This window comes from Pimephales promelas, chromosome 12 (assembly GCF_988280905.1).
Source record: "Pimephales promelas chromosome 12, fPimPro1.hap1.1, whole genome shotgun sequence".
NCBI lineage: Eukaryota > Metazoa > Chordata > Actinopteri > Cypriniformes > Leuciscidae > Pimephales > Pimephales promelas.
The window spans coordinates 26,369,855-26,396,060 of record NC_142780.1 but is presented as its reverse complement, the minus strand read 5'-3'; the positions used below and the strand labels follow the sequence as shown (position 1 = coordinate 26,396,060).

The following is a 26,206-nucleotide window of genomic DNA, read 5'->3' as shown; positions in this document are numbered from 1 at the left end:
CCTATTAATGAATATCCATTTTCATAATGTTGTTATGCCTAAATTCACTTAGCATTTAAATTGATTGATTTTACATTTCACTGTTTAGACAATATTTAATATGATACTTTTGTCATGATACTCTTTGTTAATGCAGGCAATATGGTATATAAGTACAGTGATATTATCAAATGATACCTTCACTGTACCATGGTAACACCATACCATGGTACAGTGCCATTATCAAATGCTATTGCTGTCAACTAAAAATAAGATTTGAAGTGTCTTTCGTTCGATCATAATTCCCACTCTCGTGTAATGTGTTCTGCTCCCTTGCTTTGTGTCCCACTCGTTCCAGGCTTTTTAAACCGCCTCTATTTCTTCCTCCAACATAATTTCCTCTTTCATTTTCCTCTCCACACCCGCATCGCCCCTTCAGTGCTTCGGAGACAGCGTCTGTTGACAACAGTCCTCTTAACTGCCCGTCCCTGCCCTCTTATGAAATCGGTGCTCTATTATGAAGAATACGCTTTCCCATGTTATGATAAAAGCTGTGAACAGCAGGGATAAATAGATGATGGCTTAGGTCTGACAGCAAATCTTAACAGTTTGTGTAAGGATAATAAGCATGCAGAAATAACCCCAGTTTACAGTACACTGTAGGAGAGACTATTTAACTATTAAGTTAAATAAAAGGGTTTTTTTGATCCTTTTGAAAATATTCAATATATATATATGCTCTGAGATACTCACAGATTGTTAATAATTTAATTATAATTGTTAATAATTTTAACAAACATCTATTTTATTTTATTGCATTCTATCTTTTTTTTTCAAGTGTTAAAGTATATGCAAGAAGTAAAACCTTAAAAATCTAGTTTTTAAAAAAAAAAGAGGCAAGGTTTGTTTTCGATGTAGTATTTCATTAAATTTATAAAATACAAATAATTAAATTTGATTGTTTTCCTCTTCATATACTATAATTAAAACATTTTAACATATGAAAAAAGGCCATGCCGATATGGTCAATTGTTAAACAGCCAGTTTGTACTGATACATGAAAATGAATAAAAATTTCTACCATTATTGCTATTGAAGTTTTATTCCTTTAAAGGATTAGTTCACTTTAAAAAAAAAAAAAAACTTTTGCTGATAATTTACTCACCCCCATGTCATCCAAGATGTCCATGTCTTTCTTTCTTCAGTCGAAAAGAAATTAAGGTTTTTGATGAAAACATTCCAGGATTTTTCTCCATATAATGCACTTTACTGGGCACCAAACGGTTCATGGTCCAAAAGACAGTTTCAGTGCAAACTGCAAACTGTTCAAATGACTTTAAACTATTCCAGACGATGAATAAGGGTCTTATCAAGTGAAACGATTGGTCATTTAAAAAAAAAAAAAAAAAGTTAAAGTTTTTAAGCTCAAATGCTCGCCTTGTTCTGTTCTGTGTGACTCTCCCGTTCTAACTCGTTCTCGAACTCGAACGAATCTTTTTCCGAGTCAATTCGATCATTTCATTCATTGAATGAACCAAATGACTCGAAAAAAAGATTTGTTCTTTTTGATGAACGAGTTCGAACAGGACAGAACAGAGCAAGTCAAACATTTGTGCTTATAAAACGTAAACTTTGTTATTTTTTTTAACCGAGTGATCGTTTTGCTTGATAAGACCCTTATTCATCGTCTGGAATCGTTTAAAGCCCTTTGAACAGTTTGCACTGAAACTGTCTTTTGGACCTTGAACCATTTGGTGCCCAGTAAAGTGCATTATATGGAGAAAAATCCTGGAATGTTTTCATCAAAAACCTTCATTTCTTTTCGACTGAAGAAAGAAAGACATGGACATCTTGGATGACATGGGGTGAGTAAATTTTCAGCAAAAGTTTTTTTTTTTTTTTTAAAGTAAACTACTCCTTTAAGTTGTTACTTAAACATCTGTCTTCAACACTTTTATACTCATATGATGAAGAATGATGAAACTGATGTAATGACATGCTTCATAGTGTTTAAACCTGAGTTTGTTGGTTTGTCTTTCAGATGAAATGCTGTAAGTACTGGCCAGATGAGTCAGAGATGTACGGTGACATAAAGATCACACTGCTGAAGACGGAAACTCTGGCGGAGTACACAGTGCGAACTTTTGCCCTGGAGCGGGTACGAGAACATTTCTTTTCCTCTAGAGACAGGACAGGAAATATTGGGGAATAGAAAGGTTGCATCTCCCGCATGAGCGCCGCAGCTCAGTGTGTCAGAGCCTCTAAGCCACGGCTCAAACACGCTCTCATTTCTCAGAGAAGCTTGTGTGATTTGCTTTGCCATTTGATATGATGCGATCTGCCATGCACGGATTAATGTACAGTCAGCAGACCGTTATCGCAAAATGGAAACAGACAGGGTGATCAGGTCTCGCATTGCAGGTCTCGTATCACGTTACTCCACATTACCCTGCTTATTACACTCACATGCACCAAATAAATAAATAAATTCTCATGAATTATTGATTTTGAAATCATAAGAGGAGAAACATCCGTATGATATGAGAGACATGAAATTAGCACTTTTTCTTTATCATCTGTACAGTTTAGCATCATTATACAAAATGATTTGACCTAAAGGCCTGTTCACACCAAGGGCGATAACTATCAATCTAAGTTTAAAAGAATAGCAGAATCCACTCCACAACTGTAATGATAATGGCACAGAGGAATTAAATCATTAGAATCCCATTCAAATCTATTTTTTTAAAAGACATTTACAGCCAATAAGAATCCATCCTACTTTAAAGAGCTCGAGCATTTAAAGTGGCAGATGAGAAAACTGCAGTGCACTTATGATAAACATAGCAATCTCATCCAGTGGTGTGGATGCTAATATAATTATCGTTATAGTTACCATCCTTAAGAATGCCATTATTGACTAATCAGAAGAATCAAGTATTCCTGTCCATACTAAAATGTGTTGCTATGCCAGGGTTTCTCAAACTCGGTCCTGCAGAGTTTAGCTCCAACCCTGATCAAACACACGTGAACAAGCTAATCAAGGTCTTCAGGATCACTAGAAAGTCACAGGTAAGTGTGTTTGATCAGCTAAACTCTGCAGGACCGAGTTTGAGAAACACTGTATACTGATTGGTTCCTTGCTAGGATTAGGGTAGAACGCGAATTGTGTGTGCGTTAGAGGAGAATTTGGAGTGACAGCCCTTTAACTGAAATGGAGAGAAGCGCCTGATACCCAGCAGAGACCCACGAGCTGTCTGTTCGAGGATTAGAGCTGCCTCATCTCAGAATGCTTTTATGGCAAGCACATTAACTAAAGCATCTCTTTCTCCCTCTCATTATCGCTCTCTCTCTCTCGTTGTGATACAATGGGCTAAATGTGGGTGCGTTTACTGAAATTAGCTGAATTTAACCTTTTCCACCTCACCCCTCTGTCTTCTCTTATCATCCTCTTTGCTGCCCTGTGGAGGCGCAGTTCTGTCGACTGCCTTTGATGTGAGTTTTGTGCTTGCCTCGTCCCTGTCAATCAAACACGGGTTGTGGGTGGAACAATGTGCTTCTGTGTGTACGTGTGTGTGTCTGGAAAGCTCCACGTAACCATCAGACTGGATTTTGGGGGAAGCTCTACTTGCGTGTTTCCAAACAGATGAGCAACTGGCATCCAGTAATAGGAAGTCTCTTAGTGGCCTGTCAAGCAGACGTACGAACCACAGAGCTGTGTGTTCATTTTGTCTGTCGTTATCTGCTAATTCATCTGGGTTTCTCTTAGGTGTCTTTGAGCCATGAGGTATATAAACTCTGAGGGGACTCAAACAAGTCCGATTTTTGAGGCACACAATGAAAAGTGATCGTGATGTCGATTACTAGTGACCTAAAGATACAAACCATACAAGCATATGTTGGAGCCGTGGCCTGGTGGTTGGCGCACATGGTCTGACACATTGAGTCAAGATACTCATCTGGGCAATTTGGGATCAGGCTACTTGCAAATGGCAAAAAAATATAAAAAAATTGTATATATGAAGAGTTCAGATGCAAAAGCCTCTAAGTGCCATTTGAAATTTTGTTCTAGAATGACCATTTTTATCAAGCTTGTGTATTTAAGTTCAGTAATTTCACTTAAATGACAATTAATAGGTAATCTTCATTGCCATTTAAGTGAAATTACTGAACTTGAATATACAAGCTTGATAAAAATTATCATTTTAGAAGAAAATTTCAAATGGCACTTGGAGGCTTTTGCATCTGAACTCTTCATATATATATATATATATATGAAATTACATATGATATTATATACAAGTGTGGAGTATGTTTGTCTTTCAGAGGGGATACTCTGCCAAACACGAAGTATGTCAGTTTCACTTTACATCATGGCCTGAGCATGGAGTCCCATACCACGCCACGGGTCTTCTAGCCTTCATTCGCCGGGTCAAAACCTCCACGCCACTCGACGCAGGGCCTGTGGTGGTCCACTGCAGGTATAGAGTTGCTTATTTTATGTCATTAACTGCTAATGTATGACAACCAGATGGTGTCTAAAAGTGGCTTCATTTTGAACCATAGACACTACCATTTAAAATCACCAAGGCTGCATTTATTTGATCAAAAAATGAATGTAATTTATTCCTGTGATGGTAAAGGTGAATTTTCAGCATCATTACTCCAGTCTTCATTCTTTAAAAAAATCATTCTGATATGCTGATTTAGTGCTCAACAAATATTTTTTATAATCAATGTTGAAAACAGTTGTGCTGGCTGCTTATTTTTTTTGTGGAAATTGATTTTTTTCAGGATTTTTTGTTGAATAGAAAGTTCAAAAGAGAAGCATTTATTTGAAATGGAAAGCTTTTGTAACAAGATAAATGTCTTTACTTTTGATCAACATTTTTTTTAAATAAAAGTACTAAAAGTACCTTTTTTTTAATCTGACTGACCCCAAACTTTTGAGAGGGTAGTTTCCCGGTCGACGTTTGTTAAGACATCTACTTTACAATGATCATGCTAAACATTACAATGCTCATGAAAATTTTTGTTAACTCTACAATAAGTAAATACACTTCACGAGCTAATTACTCCTCGACAGCGATGCCATAGAAATATACAGAGCGACCGCAAAACCGGAAGTTCAAAGACAATATTCTAAAGATGACGGCGCCCACGTTTCTCTGGTGCATAAGGTCTATATATTGGGTTTTAGCATACAACCAAACAAACTTCTTATTTTCTTTTTAGTTTGTGAAATGTTTTACTTGAAAAGTGTGCTTGTGCTGTCTCACTTTCAAATACTCCAATGAACCTCAAAGAATGCCATGGTAATATCATGTTACAGGATAAGAAAACATGATATTGACATGTCTAAATATTTTTTGGTAGTTTTTTGTTAGTGTTTACTGTCAACTGTTGTTACCCTGGACTTTGACGTTGACATCCTGTCAGGTCGAACAGGACTACCTCAACTTCACCAAGCAAAAATACTGTCCCACGTCATAATTTTTGACAAACATCTTACTATCCGTCTTTCAGCGTGGGGGCGGGCAGGACCGGCTGCTATATCGTGCTGGACGTGATGCTGGACATGGCAGAGTGTGAAGGAGTGGTGGACATCTACAACTGTGTGAAGACCCTCTGCTCTCGTCGAATCAACATGATCCAGACAGAGGTGACGACACACACGTTTACCTATAACTCTCTGTACCCAGACATGGCAGGAAGTTCTAGCTAAGTTCATAAGCTCTGTGGGGGTTGCTATGAATATTCAGAATGTTTAGCTTTGGAATGTTATGAAAATTGTGTATGGATAGGTGGGAAATGCAAAATAAATAATCTCTCTTGCATCTGTCCTTAGTGCGGAGGCATGTGCATTTGCTTAGATGTTCCGAAATTTACATAACCAAACTTTATTATGTAAATCCCACAGTCATTTGACTGTTTAAAACATTAGTAATTATTTACCTGATGCTTTAATTAAATCCATCCGCAAGTGTTTGTTTATGTAGAGCGGTGTATACACTCGCAGTCCCACTTTGAAACATGCCACAAATTTTGTTTGCGTTCAAACGTGGAGGTTAAACGATTTCTGCTACTGGCGTCTATTTACTCGGCATTGTCCTTTATCTTTCATGCGTTCTTTCTCCTCTAGTGCTCTCTTTTCTATTCCACTTTTTCCTGTTCTGATCTTTTGTCACAATGGCTTTTTCTCAGAGGAGACGAGGGTGGCAGTGAAAGGCCTTCTGCAAAACTTCAGATGATAAAATAATCCACAGAACAAAACCGAAACAAAGCAAATAGTATCAAATATCAGATTAAATTGCTTGTAAACAGCTTTTGAAAGTACACTGTCCAACATCAACACCAGTGGATGATGCTTCTGACCGAGGCTTCGCTTGAGCTCATTTTGAAATAAAGGTGAAAAATCACAGGGTGGGAAGCAGTGCCTCCATGTCACTGTGACTGGATGATCATGCCAATCATTCACACAACAGCAAATCCACAGGAATGCCTCAAACTGGATGGAGTAATTACAGAGCGAATGGCTCACCCACTCGGGCATTGTGACTTTCAGTCAAGTCTGAATCAAAATGTTGTCTACCACAAGAAGTATGTAGCTATATCTTTGCTCTCTTTCTCTCTCTCTCTACAGGAGCAGTATATATTCATTCATGATGCCATCCTGGAGGCTTGCCTGTGTGGGGAGACGGCCATCCCTGTGAACGAGTTCGCCCTGGCTTACAAAGAGATGCTTCGGGTGGATTCTCAGAGCAACTCTTCACAGCTTCGAGAGGAGTTCCAGGTCTTTGTTTCTCTCCTTCTCTCATGTTTTCTTCTAATTTTCCCCAACGCAATGATCGTGAGATCTCATTGGTGCAAAATCCCACACGACTGTACATTTTAAAACATTATATATCTTCTGATTGGCTGTGGTTGTGTCACATTGCAAAGCAGTTTCACATTCAGTGACGACAGATAGAGATGCTCCAGAACCATCAATCAGAACCGACCGGTTTTTGCTCCAAACACTCAATCTTAATTGTTTGTTTTATTTTGGCCAATCTCTGGCCAGCATTGATCAATAATATCCAAAAATATAATTTGTGTGCAAATTTAATGGAGGAAAATTCTGTAGTAGACACAGCACTGTTTGTGATGCACGAAAACTTGGTTGAGAAATATAAATATTGAATTGGCAGTCACAGTCCCGCCCACAGCCCAAGAGAGCGTTGGTGTCAGAAGTAAATTTCCCATTCATTTCTCCCATTGACATTTTGTAAAATCCATATCCAAAGAGTATTAGTGCATGTCGGAGGATAACCAGCTACGGCTGAACTCATAAGCATACTACATATCATTTCGAGTGAAAAAACGAAGAGAAAATGTAAAAAAAAGTCAAGGGTACAAGCATGTGTACATATTTTCATTTCCGAACAAAGGAAATACTCTTCCCATAAACCAGTGCGCCTCAATGAAGTCGACTGAAACCAAAGTGAAAAAGCCTTTTGAGTGACTTCCAAATCTGACGACGGCCACGTGAACTTATTCCTCCAGTGAATTTTATATAGTGAATGTGCAGGGAAACTCCTTTTTCCCTCCATTTACTGAAGATTATGCACATGGTAAAACATTGAACATCTGGCTCACTCATAGGATGTGCTGCGGCAACTGCACATCCAATAGCGCGGGGGCGTCTCTGAGGCGCGACGAATGAACTTAGCCCTACGTCATTACACAATCTTAAGTCTCAGAGTTTCAGACACGTGAACTTTCACAGGGTTTCAGACACGTGACATGACTTCCACCAATCAGATGCATCACTGATCACTGTGGGATTGTTCAGGATTGTGGGTAATGAAGTACTTATCCAATACATCGCAAATAAAAGGCATTTATCTTAAAACAAAGTTTGTGCCCCATGAACTTTTGCCATTTATATGAGCATGTACAATCACTTAGTACAGCCGTAGTTGGTTTTAAGTCTACCGTGTATGGTTACGTTTTAATGGCTTATATCCCAACTGTCAATAGGGGATTATCATGCTGATACGTAGTACTTCCGGATTCAGTGATCTTTGTGCACTGCCACTTCCGTTGAATTACCAATCTCACTGGCGAACTGATGACAGACTACACTAAGTTTATTTATACAGCATCCCTGGTAAATTAGTCTGATTCACTAAAGTGCCGGCTGCAAATAAACGTGCTACCTTGTTTTATTTTAAAGTTTTAATCGACTTCTTCCTTATACTCAATTCAGTCGGGAATCCATGAAAACTTAAGTAGGGTTGGCGTTGTTGGTTAGATTTACAAAGTGGAACAGAGCAGTGACATATATAGCCTTCGTCTCAGCCATTGTTGAACTACGTCGGAAGTGGACATGCACAAAGTTGACAAATCCCGCCCATGAAACCCGGAAGAGTGATAATCCCCTATGGAGAAATTGTATTGAATTTTTACTTCCGACACCGGCTGTGGGCGGGACTGTGATGCTCTATACCTCCATTTCTCCATATAATGCTTAAAACAGAGACTAAGCATAAATATGATGTTTTTGTGGGCCTTATATTTTTTTGTACATTAGTTTCAATAAATGACCTAAACAGGGCAGGAAGTTTGAGTTCTGAAAGTTACTATTATTAACACCATAAATTGAAAAAAGTGAAATGGCATCTTTCTAATTTCTAAGTATATAACTTTCTATAAATTTGCTCAGTGGAGCTAAGCAAGTTTGATAGCAGCAGTCAAACAAGACGCTGAGCTACACAAAGTGTGAAATGTCCTGCCACATAGATTAATGATCAATACTGTTGAATATGTGTATTTGAGTGTGGCTTTACATTCAGTGGATATTTAAATAAACGTTTCAACTATAAAACAAAGGCCAGACTGTGGAACTCTCCAACGCAAGATGCGGCGACATTCTGTAACGCATGTACACCTACGTACACGCATACAGTAACACTGATTTAGAGAAAACAGTAATAAATGACAGAATGTTGAAAACACTTTCAAAACTTTTCAAAATTTTGCGATTGTGAATGCAGTAAGAAGGCTATGGATTGTTTTACTAGACTGCCAAACATAAATAATAAAGGTTTTAGTGCAAAACTTAGAAATACCTTGCATTCCTTGTCTATTTTGTGCAGTATTAAGTTGTGTTTCACGGACCCTCGGGGAGCGAAAGGCCACTGAAGGTTATTTAATACCATTCCAAATGTGTTGCTGGGAATACTTTAATTGATTCTGAGGAAGGCAGGCTGAACTACTGTATCCTTGCTGTCCTGCCTCTACATTGCATTTTTCTGACTCTACGTTCCAGGTAAATTGCAGTGCATTCATTATAAACGATTTCTTGCTGAGGCTTTCAAAGAAGGAAGTGCAGAAAGGCAGATTTGGATTACAGGGTGTGGATTGTGCTGTAACTCTTAGGTGTTGATGGAGGATATTATAATTTGATTTGTACATCTACATCACAACTATATTTTTGTGTGAATTATGGCTATAATATTCCTTGGCTCTTAAAGAGAACAGAAAAATCTATTTACCTTTTGGTTTCCAAAGGAAGAACAGTGCATGTCTGTTTGAATAGCACAATTTTTTTTTTTTCCCTGAATTTAACAAACTCATAGAAACTGGGTTTATTATGTAGCTACTATGAGGTTGGCCTGATTTTGCGATTTTGATTGGTAATAGCAGTAACAGTGTGGAGGAGTCATATAATGCGTTTTAAAGCTAGATTCAAAAGCTGTTGTTGGAGATGAAGGCACATCTGCGGTCACCAGATGCACAATACTATTAGTGCATAATGGAAATCTTCATAATCACCAATGTGCCAGCAGGAATCACTCTAGTTTTCTCTCATCTTTCGTTCTCTTTCTTTCTTCTGCTTTTTTGTTTTCATGTTGTTGTTTTTTAAGAAAGTGCAATTATAAAAAAAAATGTGAAAAATAAAATAACTATTTATATGAAAAATATAACTATCAAAATAAATGCAGCTCAATTTCTCCCAGTTGTGACTGTGTTTCTCACAATGTAACTATTTCATGTAATTGTGACTTTATATCTCTCATTGTGACTTGTGATCACATTATTATTATTATTTATTTATTTACAAAAAACTTGCTTCCATTGGTTTTTGTGGTTTCTTTTTAATTTTCTCATTGTTTTTCTCCTATTATATCATGAAGAATCAAATTTTGTGTTTCCAGAACTCTAAATGTCTTCCCCAGTCCAAAAAGAGCATTTGGAACAGTTATTTTAGTATTGTTTATATAGTGATAAACAATTTTATATTTTGAATGAGCTATTTTTTTTTTTTATGAATTTTGTTATGTAATTTTTGTCATTTTTATCCAAATATTTACTCTTTGTGTTTAACTTTATTTAATTTTTTTTTTATTTTTAGTCTTTTTAGTAAAACCTATTTTATTTCAATTAGTTGCCAAGACTGACATTTGAATTTTGAAAGTTTGAATTTTGAAATGAAAGTTTTTCATCTAACATTTGTTTTATTTTATGTAGCTTTATTTCAATTGTTTAAAAGTTTTAGTTAACAATAACAACACTGATTTAAAATGTCTCATTCTAACCCATTGACCACAAACACTGCAAAGCTTAATTCGTCGTCAACATCATTTCATTTCTGTTTCCCTCAGACGCTAAACTCTGTGACACCTCATCTGGACGTTGAGGAGTGCAGCATCGCTTTGTTACCACGAAACCGCGAGAAGAACCGCAGCATGGACGTTCTCCCTCCTGACAGGGCCCTCGCCTTTCTGGTGACCACCGAGGGCGAGAGTAACAACTACATTAACGCAGCACTGATGGATAGTTTCCACAGGCCCGCTGCTTTAATTGTAACCCCCCACCCGCTGCCCGGCACGACCTCTGACTTCTGGAGGCTGGTGTTTGACTACGGCTGCACCTCTGTAGTCATGCTGAATCAGCTGAACCAATCGAACTCTGCCTGGGTAAGCCAAAGCATCCACATCAGCCACCAAAACTTCCACTAGGACTTTGGGTCCTTTGGGGTTTTTTCTTCAAAATACATCTTTATCGGTTGCCTTTTTGCATTCGCATCGTCACATGTCCTTTGAAGTCATTTAAGCTATTTTGTCCCCGGCTTCTCTTAATCTCCCTGTGAAGTGTTATATATTCATAAGCCTATAGTCAAGTCTCATTTACATACAGCTTTCCTTTGAGTTTGCGGAGTGGCGTTCCGGTGCTCTTCTTGATCACGGCTCTCTGAAAACCCTGACGTACGCTAACACGCCGGCAGTTACTCAGTGTCACTCTCGCAGTCGATCTGTACGTTTTTCTCTCCGTGGTGGATTAACGTCTCTCCCTCTTCTTCATTCGCATGATTGCTCTCTGCAGTCCATAAGTGTTAATATTTATCACCTCACTTGCCTCGCTGTCATTAATGTTCTTCCTCTTTCTTTGTCTGTTCTCACCGTCTTTGCCTGTTTAATTTCAGCTCAGTTCAGTTTAGTAAGGCTTTCATATTATAGATGCTGATTTCTAAGGCTACAATATACTCCACATACAATGGAGTCAAAATAGTGATGAGATTTGAGATCACATTGTTATCACATTGTTAAGCCCAAAGTATAAAAAAGTTAGAATTTAGAATTTTTATTTTATTTTGGTGGTTGGCCTCTGACTGTCTTGCATGATCATAATATAGCTATTGAATAAGTTCAACAGCTATACTGTTCAATGTACTGTCATTATACTGATCCATCCTTTTTCACTGCTCGACTCCTTCAGAATCCCTTTTCTTCCTCAAATCCATTCCTTTTAAAAAACACTTTTCGTCCTAAAACACAATTTCTCTCTGGAACCTCTCCATCCACAATCCTTTTTCTTCTAAAACGACAATCCATCTAGAACTTCAGAACACTTTTCCTGCTTCCTCTTGTACCTGTTTCTCCCTAGAATCCCTTTCCCTGAAGAACCCATTTTCTTTTCTTTCTTATTATTCTCTCCTTTTTATTTTAAAAATACATAAAGTGTGAATGGGTTTCAAACACATTTGTGAAAGAATCTTGACCATCCAGAAATAATCAAGAACTTGTAATGCCAAAGTATGGCTTCTAAACACTTCTTCATCCATTCTCTCTCCCTCCAGCCTTGTGTGCAGTACTGGCCTGAACCAGGTCTTCAGCAGTACGGTCCTATGCAAGTGGAGTTTCTGTCCATGTCTGCAGATGAGGACATCATCACCCGTCTTTTCCGGGTCAAAAATGTGACGAGAGTGAGTTCCATCAATTATCATTCACTCTCTTCCATAAAAATGTATCTCATATTTCCCCTGTACATCATAAGCTTAGCAGACCCTTAATATACCTTTAAGTTAATAGAAATATAGGTGATCACCTAATCATCATTTTACTCACTTCAGAAAATCGCTTTGAGCAATTATGCAAAATTACAGCATACAGCAGCATTTACAAATTAAGTTTACTGACTTGATTCTTTTGGGCCTCTAAAGGTACACATAATGTAAAAAGTCATCCAGCTGTGCAAATGAGCCTCTTAATTTTCTTTCTAAAATACAAAAACTGTGAAAATTATGATTAATAAGTTATAACAACTTGTGTTTTTAAATTGCTTTAAGTCGTCAAAATAAGTTAAGCAATTTTAAACTTTTTTATGTTATGCATGATTCAACTCATTTTTTTTTAAGTCAGTTTTATGTAATTTAAGTTGAAATCACTTGATCAATCAATCTCGATTGCTCTTTTCCTGGCAGAATCCTTTCATTACCACCACAGGGCTTTAATGATATTCTGCAATAATACATTTTTCATACCTTAGAACCAGTTGATTATTATGTTGTGCCATTTAACTGTCAGCTTAATTCCTTGCGTTTAAAAAGTGCGGAAATTGAGATTTTTATGTAATCTTTGAACAGCTTTAAAAGCATTTTGTGGCCTGTTATATTACTCTGTTGGCCATTATGCCATGTTGCATTCATATCACGCTTTAATAGACTTCGAGATAAAGTGGTATAATAAATAGGGTTTGTCAGTCCAATGTATTTTGTCAGGCAAAGCTACAAGAGCAATTAAAGAACAGCGGGAAAGCTATTTCAAAATATCCATTTTCATACGATCAGCACGTGACACTTCATATGGCGCCACTTTCGCAGGCAAAGACAGATGGCGAAATAAGTTTCCGTAAGCCTGCAGATATGAAATATACATTAATGAGCGTGACACAGAAGGTCATTTTTACCACTTTCAATTTGCCCCAGCTTGTCATTATTGGAAGGACTAATTTTGTTCTGTTTTTCTCTTCGAATGTTTGATGGCAGTGCTCTTTGGCTAATAGACATCTGCAGTTTCCTCATTGTTCAATGCACTTTTGACAGATGTGACAGTGTTTTAATGCTTTGGCATACTGCGTGTCTGCGGAACATTAGAAACTAAGGCGATCGAGTGGGGGGAAAGGCATTGTCAGCACTACAGAGAGAATTATGGGGGTGTGTGGATGAGATGCTTGTGATTGTGGGTGCATGTGTTATTCAGATCTGACATCTCTATTACTCAGATTGTGTGGTAGAGAATGTTAGTGTATAATGCTTCTGCTTTAAACGGTGTGCTCTTTCTGTGTTGTTGCCATGTTCACTTATAAGAAGACTTTTTTGGCAGTGTCAGCCATGTGTTGTGATTATCCAGGAAATCTTACAGAAAAATTATTAAATTAAATCTTACATATTCTTTTAATTTTCCATATTATGTGCCATGATGCGCATGGCTAATTTTAATGATTGATTAAACAATGAATAAAAACAAAATGGTTAATAGACTGATGTACAGTTCATCAGGGTAAACGATATCGGAATATAGAGGTAGAGGAACATTTTCTAAACCTGTTAAATTGTCTGCTTTGGGAACCAAAAAGTAATGTTTTTAGAACATTCTGGGAAGCTAAAACTGTTAAAATTGTCGGTTTGTTATTTAATTTAATTCATTTATTTATAATTTTTTTATTAAAAAAGACCCCTTAGGTCTTAAATGTCAATACAATTCCTATTCTGCATACATAATTGACGCTTGTCGAGTTACGATAGATGCAACAACTGATTCCATAATGCATCTAAAAGTCACCATATTCTAATTGAACACAAATGAGATTCAATGAGGGCGGTTATTATCACTTGAATAGGCTTTAACAGTTCTTTAATTCGGACATTACTTAACAATGCATCTTTTGGAAGAAGATTTGGACAGAAAAATCGTTATGTCAGACTTGTTAAATACATGCATGTCGCTCAGCTATGGTCAGTGCTCTCACTTTCTCCCAGCAACCCTTAGGGCGGTTTTAGGGTGTGCCTCAGGGCTCTATATTAATTCCACCCGTGTTTTAAGCCAAAGCAGGCATGTACTGTATGAGGGCCAGCCTTATAGTGTTTCTTCCCCAGCAGACTCATTCATCACAACCTAAACACTGCTGACTAGGCACTGCTGAGACCTCAGCATGGAGTACAGTCCTATGCTACTGTACACATCCATAAACAAGCCCAAATGCACAGCTGGCGATGCATTACTGATCGTGACCTTTCCTTTCCCCCCCCATCTCATCCATGCAAAGCTGCAGGAGGGTCAGCTGGTCGTGTGCCAGTTCCAGTTCCTGCGCTGGTCTGCGTATCGTGACGTGCCTGACTCCAAAAAGGCCTTCCTCAACCTGCTGGCTAGCGTACAGAAGTGGCAGAGGGAGTGTGGTGAAGGTCGTACGGTGGTCCACTGCCTGTGAGTAGTATGCCGACATGTTCCACACAATCCCAACTCATTATTTTTTTTGAAGAATGTCCATTTATACTTGGATATAAACTTTGATTCTATAGGTTACTCCACATACAAATGGAAAGAAATATGAATGTGTAGACTATTTGATGTGCAGACATACAGTATATAATATCAAGATTACCTCTGTAGGCCTCTCTGTGGCTGTTTCTTCATCCCCATTGTCATGTGAAGATGAGCATTTGATTGAGTAAACTTTATAATACTATTTGTCATAATTTTTGGTGTATTGAGTACTTACAACTGCCTGGGGTTCTGTTGGGACAGGAGGCTCCAAAAGACAGATATAACCATCAGAATCTGTGGGGACCAAAAAAAGAAATAATAATAATAAAATAAAAAGTAAAATAAATGGAAAGATCTAAAATAGCCTACGAGCCTCTGCCTTCCTACAAGATTATTAGGTTGAATAACATACAGTAGGCTACTGTTCTTCCAATTTCAGCTCTAATATTAGAACAGGTGGGTAAGTTACTCTAAAATAGTTACTAGAAATGACATCTTCAACAGTGTAATTAGATTAATGTAATAATCTCTAGAATGTATTGGTCTACTTAATACTAATTTCTAAATCCCATATCAACCACTTGAACAATATAAGGAGAGACAAGAAACTGCCATTTTAATGCTTTAAAATGAACAATATACAATTGCATGAATTATTCTTGAATTGACCAAAGTGTATGGGAGAAGGTAACATTTTTTTATTTTTTTTATTTATTTATTTAGAAAAGGGACCGTGTACATTAATAAACATTCTTAAATGTAAATGTACCCAAATTAGCCCAAATTAGCATTAAAAATATATGTATGTTAAATCCACTATTGTTTTAAACAGAATTGTTATATAGTCTATGCACTATTTAATGCAAATAGTGTCAGATTGTACTTTAAATTACTGTAGAGTTAAGAGTAATCCCTTTAATTGAATTACAGGATTTAGATTACTTGGTAATTAATTACACCCAACACTGAATAACAGTAATTAAAATGTAAAGTTAAGCATTGACAATCTGTGATGTCATAAGCTTTATACAGTTAATCAGGTACAGACAAAAAAAAAAACCATCAAATCGGCTTAATGATGTGATTCTGCTGTTCAGCTACATCTTTTACTTCTGCCATGTGTGCTCTGCAGCGTGTCATTGATTGATGTTTCCTCAAACCACTGATGCAAACAGATATTTGTTTTTCTGCTTGTACAGTGAGATGTCTTGTCTAGCAGGTGCACTGTCACTCTCCATCAGTAATACAGCTAGTGGAAGAATCATGAGCCAGTGTATCTCAAAAGACTTACCCATTTGAGATTTTATTATCTTTGAAGTTATTCTTTATAATTGAAGTATTGCTTTTCAATTCATGAGTATGAATGTAAAGTGAATTGGCTACCCTGCACAGGAAGCTTTGGAATTGTAACTACAGGAAGTGGAATTCACTGAATTCTAAAGGTTCAAAGGTCTGGGGTCAGTAAGAAGTATCCTGAAAACTTTTTTGTTTCCACAAAAATATTAAACATTAACTTTTTTTCAACATTGATATTGATTTGGGTTTTTTTTTTTTTGTTGTTTTTAAAACTTTATTCAGCATTTTTTTTTTTGCCCGCCACCATTCCCCCTCGTAGGAGGATGACTTTATTTTTATTACAAATAAAAAACAAATTAATGACTTTATTTTTTATTTTTATATGATATTGATTTGTTAAAGGGTTAGTTCACCCAAAAATCATCATTTACTCACCCTCATATCGTTCCAAACCAAAGGCCGGGACACACCAAGCCGACGGTCGGCCATCGGGCTGTTTTGAGTTTTGGCTTAGTTTTTTTTCTTACTGTAGTTCCTAATTTTGTCATCTTACCTGAGTATTCGAATGTACAAATATTTTCATAATAATATGAGCCGACTTGAATTAAGAAAGTGATCGACATGATCGATATTCAAAATGGTAAGCAAGCACCATGAATGAAGAAAATAGACTATTCATATAGACAGATATTTACTTACACACAGGCACAGAACATACAGTATGCTAATAGACAGTCGCCTTTAGTCCCTTTGGCGTGTTCAAGCACAGCTTTTGGCCGAGACTCAGTCGACGACAACAACACTGTTGTTAGTTCTTTGGTGTGTTCTTGCATTAAGACTTTTGTTCATCTTCAGAACACAAATGAAAATTATATTTTTTTAAATCTGAATGATTTCTACCCCTCCATTGACAGCTATGCAACTACCACTTTAAAGCTTGCACAGATCGGAAAAAATAATCCATATGAACTGAACGGTTTAGTCCAATTTTTTTGAAGAGACACGATCGCTTTAACTTTGCTTTGTCTTCAAAGAAATAAAGAAAATGTATTTTTATATGTATTTTTGATCAAATAAATGCAGCCTTGGTGAGCATAAGAGACTTAAAAAACATTTTAAAAATCTTACTGACCCCCAAATTTTGAATGGTAGTGTATATAAATTTGATTTCATAAAAGGCAGTATCATAAAATTAACTAACTAATGAATTAATTTAGTTCAATTCGAATGATGTCATATAATATTCAGCTAAAATAGTTCAAAGAAATTATGAGGCAAAACAAATATAAAAGATCAAAAGGGAAAGATAAAAGCATTGTCATAACAATGAGGAACAGAAAGTAAATGAACTAATCAAAGAACACTCATTCGTTGACAAGTATACTGTATGTACTAAATATAAGAGAACATTTTGTGATGTGTGTATATATATATATATATATATATATATATCACAAAATGTTCTCTGATATTTATATATATATATATACTGTATATATATATATATATATATTGATCTGATCTGAACATTTCACACGAGCTGTATTTGAACTCAGATTGCCCACAGATAAATGGTCAGGGCATTTTATAAGAGCACGCGGACTGTCCTTCAGGTCACGTTCTGGCCTTGCATATTGTTGAAGTGTCGTCTCTCTCCTCGCAGCGGCCCGAGTGATGGCCGTTGTGCCCTTGAACAGCACACTTTATCCTTGTCTTCGTAGTGTTATCTGTGTCTCCTGAGACACCTATCTCTGTTTGCCAGTGAGTCAGATAAGAGATAATTATATGCAAAAGACTGAATTCCTGTATACCTTCGCGAACAATATCCTGATGTAAACAAATTAAACACAAAATGGTTCTGAAATGAAACGTTGTCTAAAAGGACTTGACTCATAACCAGCCTGGATGATCTTAGCCTAGGTGTTAACATTGTCATTATCCTTTTAACCGCACACTCCACTTCCCCCCGCGTCTTTGTCTCCGGGTCTCACTCTTGCCCAACGAGCCATCTCATCCGGAACCCCAGGCACGAATTTCCTTCCCATCGCCGCCCAGAAGCACATCACTCAAAACTGTCACATAGTGTTGCCAACCACAGGCAGAGAGAAGAGATTATGGAGATGAAATCAATTATGCTTTAATACAGAACAGCGCAGGCCTTTCTCCGCGCTAAATCCAGAGCTGCCAAAGCACTGACTGCGATTGATTATCTCAGCGTTGCCTCATCTTGCTGCCGCTTTCGTGCTGAACCAATACACAGCAGAAGATCTTCAGAAAGCTCTTTGTATGCCTCTCATGCAGGCTTGTTTCATATTAAATGGATGTGTGAAATTTTTGTTGTAGACTGAATATCAGTATGCAGCACAAGCCAGGACTTTTTCTTCAATGTCTGTTTTGTATTCGTGTGTGTCTAGGAACGGCGGAGGTCGGAGTGGAATGTACTGTTCCAGCAACATTTTGATGGAGATGATCCAATACCAGAACATGGTGGACGTCTTCTATGCTGTCAAGACTCTTCGTAACGCTAAGCCCAACATGGTGGAGACACTGGTAGGTACAAAAGTTCAGAAAGTCTTCGCCTTTCAAATAAATACCCAATACCAAAAATCATTAGTTGATTAGGGTCTTTCTAGAAAGTTCATATAGGCCCAAGACTTTTTCACTGGGGATCTCTCTTTTCCCTGATCCCAATAGGCCTATTTCACATAATGGCGACTGAGAACGGAAGTAGGGTAAACTCTTTTCCGGTGAAAGCGCTTAGCGCTAGCACAGTTGAAGGACAGATGCGGAGACTAAAAGCGGTCCAACCGGGTGCATACCTTTTTGTGATGTTTATGTCAACCCAAAGAAGAAACAACCTAGTTTACCACTTCACAGCTTTGCGTGTTGTCATAAAACAACCTGGGAGAAGTTAAATCACAACTTGTTTTCTCTCAGTCATTCATATATCTGACAAAAGTAAGAATAGCAGATGTTTTCTATGTTATTTATAGTTTTCAGGGAGCTGTGAAAAGATCGAAATTGGACAAAGGTTACAAATTCTTGACGTTTGCTTTCATAAAAAAAAGTTCAATCCATTTAAATGGCGTGACACTTGATAACTGCTCACATTTAATGTTAATATATCGAAAAACAATAAATAAATAAATTGAAAAGATGATTGATCTGATTGTAGGCTATGAGTAAAATCTAGTGGCTTTTGTTAAAAAAAATTCTACATAAGCAGATGTTGAAATGTTGTGTTGATGCCGGTTCAGGACCGATGCCTTGACAAAACATGTTTATATTGCACTTGACATACTAATAATGAATAAAAGTGCGTGATGTGATGTGATGATGTGCAAATTGGATAATAATCAAGTGCAATATATACATGTTTTGTCAAGGCATCGGTCCTGAACCGGTATCAACACTACATTTCAACATCTGCTTCCTCCTTCACACGTGTCTGTCATGATTTATCTTCTCTCCAGTTGTTCTATGAAAACCTTCAAAACACAAAAAGCTGTGAAGTGATAAATATGGTTGTTTCTTCTTTGGTTTGAAACATAAAAAGATATGCAAGAGGATGGACCGTTTTTAGTCTCCGCATTTGTCCTCCGACTGCAACTGCAAGCGCTTTCACTGGAAAAGAGTTGAAGCGTTAACTAAAATAACAAAGGCAGCTTAATTGTCATGTATAAAAACATATTATGTGTAAAGAAATGTTAAATGTGATATTTAAGTCAACAAAATCGTCATTGTTTCCTAAATTAAATTGGTTTGCTTTTGTATTGCTATTGTAGTAAAGCATTTTTTTAAATATGCAGATACAATAAAATAATATATTAATTTATTAATACCTTAAGTCCAAATGTAATCTGACAGCTCATACCATTATACCAATCTACCACAATACCATTTAAAAGTTTGAGTTAATATATATATATATATAGTACTTTTATTCTGGTGGTGATGGCGCAGTGGATCAGACACATGCCTTTGGTGTGAGAGACCCGGGTTCGAATCCATTGTGAGACACCAATGTGTCCCTGAGCAAGACACTTAACCCCTAGTTACTCCAGGGGCGTGTGACCTCTGACATATATAGCAATTGTAAGTTGCTTTGGATAAAAGCGTCAGCTAAATGAATAAATGGAAATGTATTCAGCATGAATGCATCAAATAGATCAAAAGTTACAGTACAGTGAAGACTTTTATAATGTTGCAAAAGATGTTTACTTCAAATAAATGCAGTTCTTTTTAACTTTATATTCTATATAAAAAAATAAAAAATAAAAAAAAACTTGTAAAAGACAAATGTTGCACGGGTCCACAAAAATATCAAGCATCAAAATAAAATATCAAGGTTTTCAACAGTGATAATAAGAAATATTTCTCAAGCAGCAAATTATAATAATTTTCATAAAGTTACTTTTTTACTGTATTTTTGATCGGTTTCACTTTATTTTCATCGTCCCTTTAACGCATTCTGTTGAATATAAGCAACGTTGTACCTACATGTCTACTAACTCTCATTAGAGTGTTAGTAGAGTATTAGCAGACTGATAGGGTTAAGGTTAGAATAAGTTGACATGTAGTTACTTATATTCAAAAGAATGTCTGTTGGAGGAGAATCACAAATAAAGTGTTAGCAGATATTAAACCGACAGTCTACTAATACTCTAATGAGAGTTAGTTGACTTGTAGTTGCAAAGTTACTTATAGTCAACAGAATGTTTAAAAGGGACCATCAAACCAAAGTATTACCTTTTGATCAAATAAATTTAGCCTTGGTGAGCATGCAAAAAAAAACTAAAAGAAAAAAATAGAGACAAAAATATGTTAAGTGAATTATTATTATTCTTGTAAATATTTAAAGTGAATTATTAAGTGAATTATTGCACTAATTGTGTTGTTTGTCTGTATGTGTGGTGCAGGAGCAGTATCGTTTTTGTTATGAGCTGGTTCTGGAGTATTTGGACTGCTTGGAGGTCAGATAGCGGGTTCCCCCCCCCCCCCCCAACCCCCCATGCTGACCTCACCGCATGGAGCAGGACCAACGGCAGGCTCGCTCTACACCCCCTCATTCCCCTCTGCTTTCTGTCATCTTACCCAGATCAAAAACCAGAAGGAAGAAAATGGGACAAAAAAAAAAAAATTAGGAGTCCCAGTTCTCTTTTTATACCCCAAACATCTAAATATGTTACATCCCTTTCTGTCATGGCTGTTTCGGTTTAGTATATTTTTTTCAGCACATTTTCCTCAAGCTGTGAGCGATTCCAGAGCCTGGTTTGGTGTGGTTGGTTTACCTCTGCTCGCAGAGATAGTGGGCTGTTTCTAAAAACAGCGGCTTTATTTTACACTTGCCTGTTTCTCTCTGGCTGGCTGGACTGAAGAGCAGAAATAAACATCACTTGGAGAAGATCTCTTCATGTGCAGTGCAGTGGAGATGAGAGTCGGGCGTCTCTACCGAGGCTCTCAAAAAGGAGTCGGGCACCTGCCATGCCCCTTAAAAAGCACCAAAAGGACAAAACACACATGCATGCACAAACGCTGACATCCACACACATCCACACACACAGACTGATTCAACCAGCAGACAGCTTTCCATCAACTGCCTATCAAGATGTCGATGCCTCTTGGCAACGCTTTTCACCCATCTCTGAGGCTCGGTTCTTGTATCATCAGAGGCGGAGTTTATTCCTATATATGGTGCCATATGTCTCAAGAGGAGATTGACAGGAGGGTCAGGCGGCCATGTTGCCCAGCAGTGGCTTTCCTATCTTGTTGTGGCTGTTGTCTTTTTTTTTCCCTCTCACTTGTATATATACTTACCGTCTGCTCGAAATCCCTGACGTCTTAAGGTGCGAGTCTCAAGTGCAAACAGTTGGCCCTGTGTGCTTAAAGCAAAGGAAGTACATTAACAAGGGGCAGACGTAATGGCATTCGAAAGCTTGCAGTGGATTACACCCTGACCTTTATCCTCTCACTCAATGGTTTTGAGAGAGTGCAGTTAATAGTCTTTTCACAACGGTGCTGCAAAACCGGGAACAGAGGCAAAACTGTGTCAGAAGTGAGAAGAAAGGGACCAAAACGAACACCGGCAATCTTCTTCTATTCACTTGTAACTATTTATCGGACTGACTTGTGTTCTTTGAGTGGATTTTGTTTAACAATTGTGCAGCTTTGAGTGTACAGCTAGCAGAATCCTGGGCTCGTGATTCTTCAAAGCATCCCTTTAAGTTAACACATTCACTGTCCATTTCAGTTTCCGATGGGGTTTTTATCTGCTGTTTTCCAGATGATGGTTGATCGTTTGACCATCGAGTGTGCGTTCCATGAATACAGTACATGAAGGTTTTTCATTCATCTGGTCAGTGTCACAAGCCCCATGTTAGCTCACCTCGCCATATATAGCTTTTATTCCACTCTTATTGAACAAGAAGTTATTTTATGATATATATTTTATTGTTTTATGCTACGATTACACATTTTTATTTAATTTTGACATTTCATTGTAAAATCATACAAATCTGGCTTTTAAACTTGATTTGATATGCTTGGTAACAGGGTTACATAAAAGCTGAAGAATCTTCTTTCAATAGACAATTGGTTGAAAAGAAAAAAAAATCTTTATTCAGGCTGTATTTTTTGTACCTTATTCGTGGAAGGTGCCAGACAGTTTAGTGTTGGCAAGTAGAACTGACAGCCAACTGACAGCTCAGTTCAGTGATTAAACTAACACATTTCAATGGCGATAAATACAGTTTGCTATTTTTAACTTCAAGCACTAAGTATAAATGCTGAGAGTATCCACATCAGTATTACACTCTCATCTCTTTAATTGTCATGACCCCAACTGTGAAATTGCAGTATCGGCAAGATACCAAGTTAGCAAACCGCAGGCGTTTTCCCAATGATTACATTACTCTGCATAAAGCATCTCAGATGCCAGGCTGGCCCCGTCCACACTTGGGATCCCTGGTTATATTAACAAGCTAGGTAAAGAGACACCCAAAAAAATGAGAAGTCTGCCATTATTTACTGATCCTCAAGATCCTTTATTTCGTACGTGAAACAACGTTTTGATTTGGCATTTTGACATTTGTTCCTCTAAGGGAGTCAGAGAAAATATTGATTGATTGAAGAGGCTACAAAGACAGTGTTGTGAATTTCTTCACCGAACCCATTCCTCCCCCTGTGGACTTTCATGGAAAGTGCCTGGTGGAAAGTATGTGTACATATAGATGTATATTTGTGTTCTGTGAATAGTATGTGAATAAAGTTTGTTTGGCCAGATTTAACCATTTTAAAAGTAACAGATAGAGTTGAATGTACTGTTCTGTATAAGACTATTTCCTGAATATGCCGCCAAAAGATCTGACACATATTCAGTCAGCTGAGAATGATCTCTAAAAGCCATTCCAAAGTCGCCCATTCAGTCACTTTAAACCCCTCCCAATGACTTTTTTATTTTTGTTTTTACCATGCTCATTCCAAAGACATACGCCAACTTCTACTGGTAGTCACCTATGCTAATACCGCATAACTATCCCTAGTGTCTCACTATGAGAGAGGAAGGACTTTAGCCACTCTTGACAAATGTTGAGCCAGGTCCTTGTTTTTTGTGCATTTAGTTTGTTTATTTGTTTCCTTCCAAGTGTTTCTGTATGATACTGAATGAATTGGAAAAAGAACTGTGTTTTTGACCATGTGTTTGTGGGACAGGAAGAGGACACGGAGGCATATATCTCATGGGGAACTGAGGGTTGGGGTGGGACGGGGTGTTCAAACAATAAAATGTTCTGTAAAAGACTGTAAATTTCTTATTGGAGCATTCATTTGTTCAACCTCTTGTGTGTTTGTGTAGTATTTGTTTACATTAGTAAATGCATTGGGTATCATGAAATAATTTTTTATTTACAATTTGTCTGTATATACATTTTTAACATCCATTCAGCGGATTTTCTGATATTTAAAAGAATATCAGTAACCAGACGGTTTCTGGTCCCATTGACTTCCATAGTAGGAGGAAGTCCCATTCTACTATGGAAGTCAATGGGACTATAGAAACTGTCTGGTTACATTCATCTAAATGTCAGAAAATCGGCTAAATGGATTAAAAAAATGGTAAAACCCAATTGTTTAACTCTGGGGGAGTTGTAAAATGAGCCTATTTCCAAAAAAAAAAGTGGAGTCTCCCTTTAGCCCAATCTGCTTGCAATTACATTATAGAGTGCCAAAGTTACGACGTCACTCTGTAGGCCAAAAGGCGGAAGTGAGCACCCTGGGTTCCCTCGCTCTAAAATCTATGGGATTTTTGAATGGGTTTTTGCTAAATCGCCTGATTAAATAAGGTCTGTGGTGAACAAAGCCTCGAAATATTTTCACGTGTTGATCTATAACATAGAACACACAGTTATAACCTACTTGTGTTTCTCTAAACTTTATTGTGTCTTTTTGTGTTTTTAAAAAACTTTATATACTGTAGGCTTCAATAAGACCCTTATTCGTCGTCTGGAATCGTTTAAAGCCCTTTGAAGAGTTTGCAGTTTGCACTGAAACCGTCTTTTGGACCTTGAACCGTTTGGTTCCCACTGAAGAAAAATGCTGGAATGTTTTCATCAAAAACCTTAATTTCTTTTCGACTGAAGAAAGAAAGACATGGACATCTTGGATGACATGGGGGTGAGTAAATTATCAGCAAAAGTTTTTTTCAAAAGTGAACTACTTTAATATTTCTAATATTGTTGCGGTATGCGTCTTGTTGCTTGGCCGATTGTTGTGTTCATTACAATGGTCTGTTTTTTTCTTATTGGTAAGATTAAGATAATAAAGGAATTGAAACTCAAATCAATATTTTATGTTCACTGATTTATTTGTTTGGTCACCCTGTCTGGGTTTATTTGTGACATTGAGTGGCCAGTTCTATATTATCCCTTGCTTGAATTGTAAACATAGTGTTTATAAAAAGTCATGACATTTGCAACAGTGTACACACTACAGATGCTGAAAACCCATTACCAGGCAGGCAGGCAGGCAGGCAGTCCATAATTAATAAATAATCTTGCAGTCTGGGAGAGAAGTGAGAGCTACGGTTGTTCTTGGGAAATGGAACTTGAACATAAAGACTGTGACCTGACTGACATTTCATATCCTTGTGTTTTGTCAGCCAGATCTGCTCTTCTGGGATAGACTCGCAGCCTCTGCTGATTCATTAGATCGGCTCACCCCTTTTAGACCACCGTCTGTCTGCCTTCCCATCCTTTCCTTCAATGTCGGTTTCTCAGTCTGGTGGTTCTTATCAGTTTCTTTCTATCTCTGCAATGTCTATTTTGAACTCAATCTCTTCCGCGCCCATCCCTACCTCTCTCACTTCCTCCTTTTTTGTATTCTCCCCATTTCCTGGCATGGATGTGAGGTGGCTGAAGACCGCAGGCTTTCTCCTATGACATACAGTAGCTCATAGGGGAGATGTGAATTATTCAACAGGCCTGCAAAGTGATCCAGTGTTGGAGCTTAAAGACATGCCAGATTAATTAGAGGACAAAACCCTCCTCTGTCACAGCACATATATACTGAACTGCAGTGTTGAGGAGTCACTAGCTAAAAGTAGCAATGCTACTAACAACATTTTTCAATGGCATGACAGTAGCTTGGCTTTTAAAGTAACAAGCTGTTTTTTTCCAAAAGAATGAATAAAATGTTCCATTAATGTCATTACACACACATTTATAACTGAGTGGAGCTGAGAGAGTCTAATTAAAAAAAGGCTCTCTTAAAAGCGTCCTGTCCAACCCTTGTATGCAACATTGGACAATTTCAGAAACAATTGGTTTGTTTGAGTGGTTCATGTAAACCAATTAGCTGAATTTACTGTAGCTTTTTTTTTCCTGGTGAAATAATTGAAACACTGCTGTTCTGTTCATGACTGTTTGGAATCAGTAATGGGGTTTATTTCTTTTATAAAAATATAGCTTTTGTATCTTTAAATGCAGTGGTGCAGTTATACTACTGCGATGAGGTCACAGGTGCTCAACAAAACCAGTCAGAATCACCGGGTTTTATGAACGGTAGCCATCAGTCGCATCAAACTGGCAGGTTACATTCGGCAATCGGAACAACGCCTATAGCAAAAA

General features: G+C 37.4%; 1 protein-coding gene across 10 annotated transcripts in view; it reads left to right on the top strand.

Moving 5' to 3' along the window:
• ptprub (protein tyrosine phosphatase receptor type Ub) overlaps positions 1-23,427 on the top strand; it is a 223,210-nt gene extending 199,783 nt beyond the window's left edge. For 9 of the 10 annotated variants that reach the window (XM_039679819.2, XM_039679822.2, XM_039679818.2 and 6 more), the window contains 9 exons: positions 2,021-2,137; positions 4,306-4,460; positions 5,506-5,641; positions 6,623-6,772; positions 10,629-10,943; positions 12,104-12,229; positions 14,572-14,729; positions 18,500-18,635; positions 21,005-23,427. In XM_039679819.2, the coding sequence (XP_039535753.2) occupies positions 2,021-2,137; positions 4,306-4,460; positions 5,506-5,641; positions 6,623-6,772; positions 10,629-10,943; positions 12,104-12,229; positions 14,572-14,729; positions 18,500-18,635; positions 21,005-21,067 (1,356 nt within the window). In that variant the 3' untranslated portion in view covers positions 21,068-23,427. The remainder of the gene's footprint in view (positions 1-2,020; positions 2,138-4,305; positions 4,461-5,505; positions 5,642-6,622; positions 6,773-10,628; positions 10,944-12,103; positions 12,230-14,571; positions 14,730-18,499; positions 18,636-21,004) is intronic. The other variant, XM_039679813.2, reaches the window with a different exon arrangement.
• The last annotated feature ends 2,779 nt before the right edge of the window (positions 23,428-26,206 follow it).